Raw genomic sequence first — 13320 nt, 5'->3', positions numbered from 1 at the left:
ACCTGTACTCTAGTCTTTGTCTTATAGTCTTCCTCAGAGCAAAACCAAACTACAATACCTCAAGTTCCAGAAAGATTTCCTGAATCAGCTTTCTGGTTTCTTCTTGTTTCTTAAGAAACTAGTTTTGGAGATAAAATTTAAACTAGGCCTATTATGTATGTTGCTGCCTTTTGATTACACCACTGGGCATTCAGTAGAGAAAAGGACAACAACCAACTCAATCAGTGGCTAATCATAAGTGAGTTGTGGCTGGTGTGAAATCATTCTGGTGATAAATGTAGATTGTTGCCACAGTTTATCAACTGCAAAATTCTCGCAGTCATTCAGCATTCCCATTACATTCTATGCATTGAGGAAAACAAGAGAAAAATGTGAACTCTATGTAATGAAGCCGGGAAGAAAAACACTGTTATATCTCTGATTCCAAACCTTAAATCGTGTCACCAAACCTACAATTTTACTCTTATTTATACACTGAGTGCAATTTTAATTTCAATCTATAACATACCCTCGGCACTTTATGGAAAATGCTGTGCACAATGGAACTAAAGAAGATTAATTGAGAAGATGATTTGTCAGATCTGAGCATGTAACTTCAAACAATGCTGCATGCTGGTGACCAACTAGCAGGCAGCCTGGAGAGATAGAGATGTCACCGTTGATCACAGAGTGGTAGGTGAAAGAGTCTGGGACTGATAAAAAGCTAGGAAGATTCTTCAGTGGATAACTTTGCTGATCACTTGGTGTAATAGTAATAATGATATCATGATATCTAAAATTGTGTTTCTGCTCAAAATTAATAATTAATTTGTAACAGCAAAAATAGGCATAATTATTTTGTTTTTTTTTCTCATCCATGCCAGCTCTAGCTTTCATATTCCTTCTGATGAAAGCTTCTGTATAATATACTGTAACAAGTAAAAGCTTAGGTGAGCTTAAAATCTCTGATGTTTCAAAATACTCCATGAACTACAACTATAAAAAAGTGTGAGAAATAGCAATTTAAACTTGTTTGGGAAGCTTCATTTTTAAAAATATATTCTTCGGTTACATAATTGCTTCTCTTAATTCCAGACTCTTAAATAGCACTTTCTATATTAGGCAAAATTACAACAAAATACATTAAAAATTAACTGGATTGATTATATATCTCACCATAACTCCTCAGACATCTGATATAGAAAGATTCACACACACACACATGACAAAAGAAGTAATATAGGGCCTGAAAGTGTGAAAGTGATATAGTTGGCTCCATGTGAGATGTTTTTTAAAAAGGCTATTTTGTTATTATGTGAAATATACTACAAAGGCCCTTCTATGACCTCAGCTTTTATATCAGTGCTCTGTACCTTTCAGTCTCAATAGAGCATATTCATATATATTTTTGCCTGATATCACCTCAACTCATTTTTTTCTTTTTCTTACATGAACACCAATTTTTAGTGTCTTTTTCTTTGTACTGCTATTCACAGATAGTATAGCTTGTTCCATTTTTCTTTCAAGAACAACTTCTAAAATAAAGCACATTAGGAAGTCAGGTCATAAGACCTTGTTAAAGATGTCCTAAAATGAAAACTTGAAGGGTTTCAAATATCATCCAATTTCAATGATATATAATTATATATAGGAGATTGCTAAGAACATGGAAAGTTGTTTGTGCAGACTCACCTGTCCTCTTTGAAATTTTACTGGCAGGTTGGATTTGTACAGCAGTCTAAGACCAGAGTCACCCCTTTCCCCATAGAGACAGAGGGAAACCTCAGACTCTGTATCTGCTTGCTTCAATTGCCCAGTGTGGACATCAATGTGGTATCTCACTACTGGCAAAGCAAAGGGGAGAGAAACAAGAGGAAATCCATTACATGGGAATTCATATTAACAGAACCCAGATCCATGGGTCATGCTACAGTAAAAACTACCACATGAGAATTCCTTTACCCTGGACTTTCTGTATCTATTGAGAGATTTTTGATCTTTCAGTTATTAATTTTAACTTTAAATAGGCATTTTCACACCATTAACAAATGCTTAGAGGGCTTATAACTTTTTTCAGAAAGGGAAATAGAAGCTTTTTACTTAAAAGCTGTCTTCATATATGACACAAGAAAACATTTCATGCTTAGCATTTTAGCAGCAATGGTGACAATGTTATTGCACATGATGCTTAAAGTTTAAAATTATGTATGGTTTGATGAGGAAATATATCATAAGGGAGGTAATGACACAAGGTGGCCATTGGACCCAGGCAAAGCCAGATGAAGCACAGACATGACATTTTTCTTTTTTATAGGCTCAGCACCTGTGGCTGTAGCTGGACAATAAGAACCGTTTTGTGATTTTGTTTAATCTCAGATTTAAACCAGTAACTCAAGCTGTGATGCTATAAAAACTCATTTCTCAATGGGTAAAACAACTGTCTTAGAAATAGACTAAATAGTTCAGAAGCAAATTTAACCAACTTTAAACCAGTTTGTATATGCAATATATGCTACTGAGGATTAATAACACACATGGAAAAATAGCTTGCCCTCCTTTCATGACTGGAAGTTCACAAACAACATCCCCATCAGCTTGAATTCGAGATAACCATGCATTTGCTGCAAAATCTAGGGTCTTCTTGCTCTTCATATGTTGCATAGTCACCTGAGATTAGAGCAGGCAATATCCAAATTATTTAATTTCCAATTTTTCATATAACTCAGAATTCAAAATACAGCCCAAGGATTCCTAAAATGTACTTGCACACTCTGGTGGTAAGTTGTTACTATGATTATCACTAGTAGTAGTAGTAGTGGCTGTTGCTTATTAGGCAATTATTAGTTTCCAGGTATTATGCTAAGTGATTTATTTAAATTATCTCTATTAATCATCACCAAATAGAATTTCTAAATTCTTATAATTTTATAGATAAAGCTGAGGCCTCAAGATTTGAAATGAACTGTTTGATTCAAAGCACTTAATTTCACCCATGGCAATTGCTAAGCAAGGAACTTATAAGAGATACTCCAAAAGAGATTTTTGTGTCAATATTCATCACCAAAGCAGGCATACAGCTGCATTCCACAACCTAGCCACATTCTTGTTCCCCACAGAGTTTTCACACACACTTGTATCTCTGCCTCGACCAACTTTCATCTGACTCATGACCATGTTGAATCAGCATATCCTTCATCACTTAGCACAATCTCTCCTAAGAAGCCTTTTGTGAGACCCTGACCTGAGTCAGAGCACTTCATGTTGTGATCCATGGCAAGCTTCTCACTTATGATGATCACTTAACACCTAATATTTGACCGACTTGATGGAAGTGAGATGTCCTGCTAATCTTGATACTTCCACAGGCTTTCACAAGGAAGTCCTTAGGTTGTTCATTGAATGAATAATTAATTAAGTGAAATGGATATTGGTTAACACAGGTAATTAAACTAAGTCAATATAACACTAATGCCTGGTGGTGTCCTTACTTGATCCAAGCAAAAGGCCATGAACAAAACATTGGCTATGAAGTCAGAAAAACTAGGGCCAAAATCTAGAATTTTTATTTTACAGCTTTTTGATCATGAAGAACTTATATAACCACTTTGAGTATAAGTTTTTTCATCATTAAAATAAACATAATGACTATCTCAAGTAGTTATTGTACAGATTAGATGAAAATGTACAAACCCTTACATAAACTGCATAAATAATTCATATTTACCTTTAGCAAATTTATATATAAATACATTCCCAAATATAACAGATTAATATAATATATTCTACCAAATTTGGAAATATTCATCTCTCTGGACTATATCATGCCTTATTTTTATAGAAATTAAATGGAAAATTCAAGAATACTAAGAGTTAGAGACAAGTCACACACATTCATATGCTTTTAAATTCAGATCAGACACAATGCTAAAGTATAATTGTTTTTAGCCCTCAGCCTGAAGTTTGGAAATTTCAGTGGCCTCAGTGCTCCTGAAACTCTAAGCCTGGAATGCTTATGTGGCAACTGAAGAAACAGAAGTGGTAGATGAAGAAAAGGAAAGTGACTTATGTATTATAGCTTGTCAAACTTTCAGCAGAGACAGAAGGTATTTAATCTTTTTATTTCCCTCCCTGAAATCTATTTTGACATGTATTGTTTTGCCTTATTTAAGACAAAAAGAGATAAGTTTCTCCCTAAGCTATATAGAGGGGCATACTCCTCAAAAGAGCAAGCAAACTGAATCCCTAGACAAAAAGAACCAATTAAGGGTGCTGGGAAGTTTTTAGCTCCTGTAAGCACTTGCATTCAGATGACCCCAAAACATGGCACACAGACCCTTGGTCTCCTTGTACTGACAATTTCTACAGTGAATGTTCACTGCACTGCACTGGGCATGGTTGGGAGTTTAACAAAAAGAAATTATATCTACCACTGAGGAGATTTTATAGATTATCTGTGAAGTGTAGACCCAAAATATTTTAAGTGCACAAGACTCTATTACAGAAGCATATCAATAAACATGTTAATACAGACTAAGTTCTATGGGGATTTGGTATAATGCAAAGATTAGGGTATACTAAGAATAATTTCAGATGGAATCTAGTAGATGATTCAGATAAACAAGGTTTTAAACGTGTGAATGTAAGTCTTCTAGAGTCTAGACTTAAAGCCTTCCCTGTGAAGTATACAATTTTTACAAGGTCATTCTATGTAAAACTCCAAAAGGTTTGTCCTCTACGCTAAACTCTCTCCCTATGTAAATTGGCAAGAAGCCTCTGACTTATAAGGTACCACCATTCCTTTATCCTTAAAAGTACCCACTGATGAGGGAGTCTTAATCTTTTTTCTGAAACAGCAAAATCCTACTTACTCCACTAGAAAACCTTTGGGGTGTTGGCTCTAAATGAGTTCCATTTACATTCAAAGTCATGATGCCTCAAAAACTTTTTTAAAAATTCTAAATCTAAGTGAATTGATGAGTTTGTTTCAGTAATTAAGAGTAACAGCAGTGGTTCTCACCATGGTCATGTGGCTCAGATGGAGCATCATCCCATGCACCAAAAGTTTGAAGGTTCAATATCTGGTCAGGGCATATATTTAGGTTGTGAGTTTGATCCCCAGTCAGAGTATGTATGGAAGCAAGCAACCAATCACTGTTCTTCTCTCACATCAACATCTCTCTCTCTCTCTCTCTCTCTCTCTCTCTCTCTCTCTATCTCTATCTCTATCTCTATCTCTATCTCTATCTCTCTCTCCTTCCTCTCTCAAGAACAAAACAAAACAAAAACATATCCTTGGGTGAGGAAAAAGAAGAGCTATTGCAGTGGTTCACAACTGAATGAGATTTTTGCCCTCCTGTCCCAGGAAACATATGTCACTATATAGAGACATTTTTTGTAGTCACAATTGGACAGGGGGAGAAGGGTGCTATTGATATCTGGTAGGCAGAGAACAAGGATGTTGCTAAATATTCTACAATGCACAGTACATACCTCCCCCCAACAAAAAATTATCCAGCTCCAAGTGTTAACAGTGTTAAGGTTGAAAAATCCTTGGATATAAAGTAGATAACTCAATAATTAAGTAGAACAATGTAGATATAGAGAGATATATTTATTGATCTTTAGTTGTGTTTATTTATTCTTATTTTTATAAAATATTCAATTATTAAAGTAATTAAGGGGTTCAAAATTCCTGGCAGACCACAATGCATATGGCAGCTAAAAGCTGGACTAAATTAAGGGCAAATGGAACAAATCTGGGCTTGGATCAAAAGAACTTGATTTATGTCCTGGTCCTGCTACTTACTAGTGGTATGACTTTGGGTAAAAATTTTACATGATGACCTGTGATCTTCAGGTCCTTGTTTGCACAATTGGCATCATACTTTTCTCACCAAGTTAAAGACGGAATGTTTTAGAGCAAAAGTGCTTTATGTAATAAAATGAGATTGAAAACCTGTTACAGGAAAGACAAATAGGAGATTACTTCCTAAAACAGAGCCATCTCAAATGTGGGTTGCACTATAACCAGGAATACTGTAAAAGAGATACATTTTAGAACATCTGATTTTCCCAGTTGACAGTAAGAGGGTGGTGTGTATGCTTATGTGTCAGACCACACTTTTTTAAATCCATGTTATAGTTATGTAATATTAAAAATTGCTTATCGTCAATTCAAAAACCAACTTCCATATCTTCATTTGGGATAATATGATGTACTTTGCTGTGGTAAAGGATTAGAAGTGATGATCTATACTTTGAGTGCTCAATAAAAGTTTGTTGGTGGTGGTAGTAATAGTAGTAGTATCAAAATTAATCATAGAAATGAAATCGGAATCCTTAACTGTTACTTGGGATTGCTTGTGGTTCCTCATTCCTAGAGACAGCACAAGGAAAATTTAGCTAAATGCTCAGTTCCTTTTTTATCAGAAAGAAAAATTAATTCTAAATCCCTGAGTCTTTGGTAGAATGACCTAGACAATTTAGGATGACAAAGAAGGGCCTTCTTTGCCTCTCCCCACACTGGGCCAGTCTGCAGGAGCTTCTCCTGCTACCTCTCTTCTGAACTCTACTCTGTATTCTCTGCATTAGTCAAGAGGTTCATAAACAAAAGGCAAAACCTGTGTCCAGATCTCCCAACACAATTTGTTGAAGAGGCTATTTTTATTGCACTTTATGCCTCTGCTCCCTTTGTCAAATATTAATTGAACATAGAGACTTGGGTTTATTTAGGGCTCTCTATCTTGTTCCACTGATTCTATGTGTTCTTATTCTAGTACCAGGTTGTTTTGAGTACAGTGGCCTCGTAACATAATTTGATATTAGGTATTGTGATCCTTCCAACTTTGTTCTTCTTTCTCAAAATTGCTACACTTATTTGGGGTTGTTTATAGTTTCATATAAATTTTTGAAATGTTTGTTCTATATCTGTCAAATAAGTCATTGGTATTTTTAAGGCATTGAATTGAATCTATAAATTGTTTGGGTAGTATGGACATTTTGATGATCTTCATTCTTCTGATCCATGAACATGGTATATGCTTCTATTTATTTGCATCTTCCTTAATTTCTTACTTTAGAGTTGTGTAGTTTCCTGAGTACAGGTCTTTTACCTCCTTGGTTAGATTTATTCTTAGGCAGTTTATTTTTCGTGTTACTATAGCAAATGGGATTTTTTTTCTGATTTCTGTTTCTGATATTTCAGTGTTGGTATACAAAAATTCCTTCAATTTCTGAACATTGACTTTGTATCCTGCTGCTTTGCCAAATTTACTTATTAAGTTGAGTAGATTTTTGGTGGAGTCTATAGGGTTTTCTATGTACACTATCATGTCATATGCAAACAATGGCAGTTGTACTTCCTCCTTTCCAATTTGGATGGCTTTTATTTCTGTTGCTTGTCTTATAGCCATGGCTAGAACTTCCAATACTATATTGAATAGACATGGTGAAAGCAAACACCCTTGTCTTGTTCCTGACCACAGTGGGAAAGCTCTTAGTTTTTGCTCATTGAGTATAATGTTGCCTATAGGTTTCTCATATATAACCTTTATTATGTTGAGTATTCTCCCTCTACTCCCACTTTGCTGAGTGTTTTTATCATAAATGGATAAATGTACATCAGTAAGTGAATGGATCAAAAACCGATGGTACATTTACACCATGGAGCACTATGCAGCAATAAGAAAAAAGGAGCTCCTACCATTCACTACAGTATGGATGGAACTGGAGAGCATTATGCTAAATGAATAAGCCAGGCAGTGAAAGACAAATACCATATGATCTCACCTATAAGTGGAACCTAATCAACAAAACAAGCAAGCAACCAAAACTAACCGAAGACACTGAAATAAAAAACAAACTGACAGTAACCATAGAGAAGGGGAAAAAGGAATGATGGGGAGAAATAGGGGAAGGGTCTTCAAAGAACATGTACAAAGGTCACATGGGCAAAGTCAAAGGGGTTTGGATTGAAGGTGGGAGGCAGGGATGGGTGGGGGAGATGGGGAGTGGCTCAGGGGAAATGGAGACAACTGCATTTGAACAACAATTTTTAAAAATGTAAAAAAAAAAAAAACCCAAACAAATAAAAAGGCAATCTCCTAACTTCAAAAGAAAGAGATCTTCCAAGTCTATGAAAATGCAAAGCCAAGCCATCCTTTAACCTTTCTCATTTACTTATCCTACTCCCTCCATAGAGCTCCTCAATACTTCTCGTCTCTTACATTCATAGTTGTATAATCTTCACATACTTTTTTCTAAGTTGGTTACCATTATGATCATTTGTAACATCAGGCAGGAATATATAAGAGAAAGGAGGTCTATTTCTGTAAACTTCAGGGACTAGCACTGTCCTCACTCCCCTCCATGGGTTTACCTCTTCTGCTAATGTCCTCTCTACTTAGTATTTCAGAGATGGCCCTGTAGCCTTTCCCTACATCCTTAGTGCCTATCTTTCATGCCAACCAGGACACCCAAAGGAGTAAGGATTACATCCAGGAAGTTCAGAGAGAGGGCCATCACTGTGGCTGGAACACACCAACCAGATTACAAGGGCAACGTGACTGGCTGCCCTCTTCCTTGGCCAAAGCTCCACATCTTTTTTTCCTGCCTGTTAAGACTGAGACTAAACGTAATTAAGAACCAACAGTAATTACAACCATCTAGATCGCAATCCTTGATTATTTAGTCAGGAACATTGACCTTTCCCCCCTTAAATTGTCAAACAAACAAATAAAAAATCAAACACAACCATACCCTCCCAGTGTAAATAAATTAAAAATATATCTATTTTCTTGTCAGATGGGCACAAAATATTATTTTGGTGTGCTGCAGAATTTTACTAATTAGATTATATGTGTCATGAGGTGAGAAAGGTTGAATATCACTGTTCCAGACAAAAACTACCCAAAGCCCTGACTTTGGCTTTGGCTCTGACACAGAGCTACAAAATGTGATATAAAAGAATCAGTATAGCTGAGAAAAAAATGCACTGATATGAAGCTCCAAAGCCAAACCTTATGTTGAGATAGATATGGTAAAAGAAAAAGGGTGAGTTTCCAAAATTATTTTTTCATTGAAACATACACTCATTTTTCTCCTAAAATAAATAAGTAAATAAAATGTTATAGAACAGCAGTGTCTTTTTCATATAAAATATTCAGCACTTGCTTTAATTTCCTAAATTAATAGAAGCAGCTTTAGGACTGGCTTCAATAGAAACAAGTTTGTTTGCTGAGCTCCCACTGCTGATTTACAGCAGTGAGTATTAGTTGTTTCATAAGAATACATTACCATTAAAACTTACTCATGGTTTCTTAGAAACCTAAAATTCCTGAATTATTTTAAGAAATTTCAACCAAGTAGTTCAATACATGTCCCAAAAATAGATAACTACAACAAACATAGGATGGTATTTACAATGTCTGAATTAATACACTGAGGTTATAATACCTCCATCAGGTTACCCAACCTTTATTTTCAGAATCTGAGAGAATGGAAAATATCAATTTACCTTTTTCAATAATTATTTTGAAAGGCAGATGTAGTGAGAGAGGCATTTTCACTAAGATATGACAATTAAAATTAAAACTTGAAGGAAGATTAAACCACTAGTTTATAGTTGGGTTAATTATGGAATGAACTTTTTGAAGACAAGAACTACATCTTAGTCATGTTGGCAAGCTCAAACTTCTAGAAGAAACTCTTCCACAGAGTGGATGCTCTAGCAGTATTTGATGAAGTACTCTGACAATGAGTACAATTGTGTATGCCTGTATGTATCTGTGCTATTATGTATTTTAACATCAAAATCCATAAAGGAGAGAACTGTTGCTCTCTTTCTCCCACCCAGAAACCCTGAAATAAAAGGAAAATTATCTTGGTTCTGACCTGTCTCAAAATATAGAATTAATTTGTCTAGAACCATGCTAGTCCCAGTAAGAGGAAAAAAAGTCCTATAAGAAAAGGGACATACTGATTAAGAGGAATATGCAAAAGATATAAAGACTATTGAATAGTTCTCCTGGGCAGTGAATATAGATGAGATGAAATTTATTTAGCATAGGGATAAACTTGCAAAATATAAGGAAATGAAAAAATAACTGAAGTTTAATTATCAGACAGAAGATGGTAGTCATATACCCAGAATTCTTTATGTATACCAGAGAAGACATGGTCATAAAAGATTTGTCAGCATATTTATCAACTGACTTTACCTAAACAAGATCATATAACTTGTATCTGAAAAATTAAACCCTGGTCGTGTAATTCAGTTGGTTAGAGCATTGTCCTGATACACGAAGGTCATAGGTTTGATCTCTAGTCAGAGAACATACAAGAATTAACCAATGAGTGCACAAATAAGTGGAACAAGTCTTGCTCTCTCCCTGTCTCATATCAATGAATAAAAAATAAAAACCATTAAAAAACAAGTAACCTACTTCAGCTTTACAAGTACATATTTTCCCTCTCATTAGGGAACAAAGCATTTTATAAATAAATAAATAAATAAATAAATAAATAAATAAAATTATACTGTATTTCACAATAATCTATGTGCAGCACTGATAACAGAAATACTTTATCTTCAAATAACTTTCCACTCACCATCTCTCCCTACTCTGCCATTACTCGTATGTCTCCACTTTTTAAAGTCCTTGTGGAAAAACCCTTCTCAGTTGCTTTAGGGTACATATGTATCTTTTTTAAAAAAGATTTTATTTATTTATTTTTAGAGAGAGGGGAAGGGAGGGAGAAAGAAAAAAATCAATGTGTGGTTGCCTCTCATGTAGCCCCCTACTGGGGACCTGGCCTGCAACCCAGGCATGTGCCCTGACTGGGAGTCGAACTGGTGACCCTTTGGTTCACAGCCCGCGCTCAGTCCACTGAGCCATACCAGCCAGGGACACATGTATCTTTCTTATTAGAAACCTACTTTGATTAGAGCCTGAACATGTAGCTCAGCCTTTAATTGCCTTCTAATGATTGCATTTGCTACTTATTATTTTTTTTAAAATCCTTACCTAAGGACATGTCTATTATTTGAGAAAGAGAGAGAAACATTGATCAGTTGCCTCCCACATGCACCCCAACCAGGGATTGAACCTGCAACCCAGGCATGTGTCCTGACTGGTAGTCGAACTCACAACCTTTTGGTGTAAGATGACATTCCAGCTGAGTCATCTGGCTAGGGCTATGTTTGCTACTTTATTTTTTTCTTCACCCTAATTGAAAGCAGAAACCATGGTTGATTCTAATTTTGTATCCTTGCACAGGCTAAGGCCACAACCATGATGAATTGATTTTTTCTTGCTATATCATCATAACCCATAATTCACCACTTTTCTAGGTTAAAATGTTTCCTTGGGATCACATGTTGATCACCTCTCCAGGAACTCTCCATAGCCCTGGAGAGCTCAAAAGAATGGATCAGCACATAAGCTAGTCACTTTCTAAATTATATAAACCCTTATATATATTTTAACTATTATTGGATTCACACAAACATCAGTCATACATCCAGATGTGGAACTGTTATATAAGTTAGTCAAAGATGGCTTCTGTATATTGTCCCCGCGTTGATTATTTCTGTCCTGAAGACAAACCCATTAGCTTAAAAGCCCACTGGCAGCAATCTCAGATTTAAAATTTTTTGAACTATTTTACAAATAGTTCATATGACAGATAATATGAAAAATGCTTAACTCCACTAGCTATAAGAGTAGTACAAATAAAATCACAATGAGATACCACCTCATACCTGTTATAAAGTCTATTATCACTAAGGTAAGAAATAGCAACTGCTGAAGAGAATATGGAGAAAAGGAACTGCTTGTGGATTGTAAATTGGTAGAGTCATTATGGAAAACAGGCTGCAGCTTTCTCAAAAAATTAAGAATAGAGCTACCACATGATCCATCACTCTCCTCCCTGGGTATCTACAGAAAAAGCTCAAAAACATTTTTTTCATAAACATGCATGTACCTCTATGTCCACTGAAACATTATACACTGTAACCAAGACAGAAACAACCTAAAATTTCTCTGATGGGTCATTAGAGAAAGGAGACGTGGTTACATACATGCAATGGAATACTGCTCACTCATAAGTAAAGATGAAATACTCCCATTTGCAACAACATAGATAGATCTTGAAAGTATTAAGCTAAGCAAAATAAGTCAGATGGAAAAAACAAGAGCCATATGATTTTACTCATTCATATGTGGATATAAAACAGAAAGCAGCAGGACCTCCTGTCAAGATGGCAGAGTAAGTAAATGCTATAGTTGCTCTTTCCTCCCAGGGCCATATCAAAATTACACCTAAATTATGGAATAACTACCCTTGACAACCACCTGAAGACTAGGTGAACAGAACTCCTACAACTAAGGATATAAAGAAGCCATGTCAAGACTAGTAGGAGGAATAGAGATGCCAAATGGGCTGGTCACACTCCCATGTGTGGCAGTTAAGAACTGGCAGGAATATCTCATCTACAGAGCAACCCCCTGAAGAGTGAGAATCCAAGCCCCACACTGGGATCCCCAGCTGAAAGCACCATGTAGAAAGAGAATTCCTCTCCAGTGCTGGGAAGAGAATCCCTCACCATACCTGTCTATGAAATTCATCAGGAATTTCATGCAGGTGAGATGGGGGGCTTCTGTAGACCTAGGTATCCTTTTAGGGCTCAAGAACAGACTGACTTAGTCACAAACACTAGCATTAAGCTCTGAGAAGGGACAGCAGCTCAAAAAGTGCTAGGGACACTGGGGAGGAAATGAACTGTCCAGTTTCAGGGCAAGTATTAGAGGGCATCTCTCTCTAGGAATAAAGTGTCAGCAGTAGACATTGTCTCACTGTTGAACCCTCCCCCAAACCAGACTATAGGCACAGGTGGGTGCCACATCTATCATCCACTAGCCAGGCTAATACCATTCTCATCCCACCCTGTTGATTCTCTGAGACCCTGTTCTAGCCATTTCACACACCTAGCCCTAACCTATTTTCAAGGCTAAGTCATACAAGTGGCCAGCTGGAGCATGCACTGTGGAGTTTCCTAAAATTTATCAAAGGTCCACAAATTCCAAACAAGAAGTGGCTGGTCTCACTATGCCTCTTGCTAAGTGGCCCCAAGCCCAGCACTAATTCAACTGGCCTCAGTTCATAGCATAACCACTCAAAGGCATAGCTGAACTGGGCCTGCACCACAGCCCCTACCAAGAGGCCCCAGAATCAACAAGTCTTATGGCAGGCTTCAAACCACAAAGGAGCATCACCTAATTAGCATCATGAATGACACATACAAAGAGTAAACTTGGTAGGCACCAGAGCCTCACTAAA

At 36.4% G+C, this 13320-nt stretch overlaps 1 protein-coding gene across 1 annotated transcript in view; it reads right to left on the bottom strand.

Annotated features, from left to right (window-relative positions):
* Positions 1-13320, bottom strand: part of RP1 (RP1 axonemal microtubule associated) — a 301394-nt gene that overhangs the window by 114864 nt on the left and 173210 nt on the right. The window contains exons 20-21 of the mRNA XM_045861452.1: positions 2514-2646; positions 1672-1823 (exon numbers count right to left, since the gene is read on the bottom strand). Of these exons, the coding sequence (XP_045717408.1) occupies positions 1672-1823; positions 2514-2646 (285 nt within the window). The remainder of the gene's footprint in view (positions 1-1671; positions 1824-2513; positions 2647-13320) is intronic.

This window comes from Phyllostomus hastatus, unplaced genomic scaffold, assembly GCF_019186645.2.
Source record: "Phyllostomus hastatus isolate PE091 unplaced genomic scaffold, TTU_PhHast_1.1 phas_scaffold_21, whole genome shotgun sequence".
Lineage (NCBI taxonomy): Eukaryota > Metazoa > Chordata > Mammalia > Chiroptera > Phyllostomidae > Phyllostomus > Phyllostomus hastatus.
Note: the sequence above shows the minus strand (reverse complement) of the source record. Positions and strands in the feature narration are given on the sequence as shown.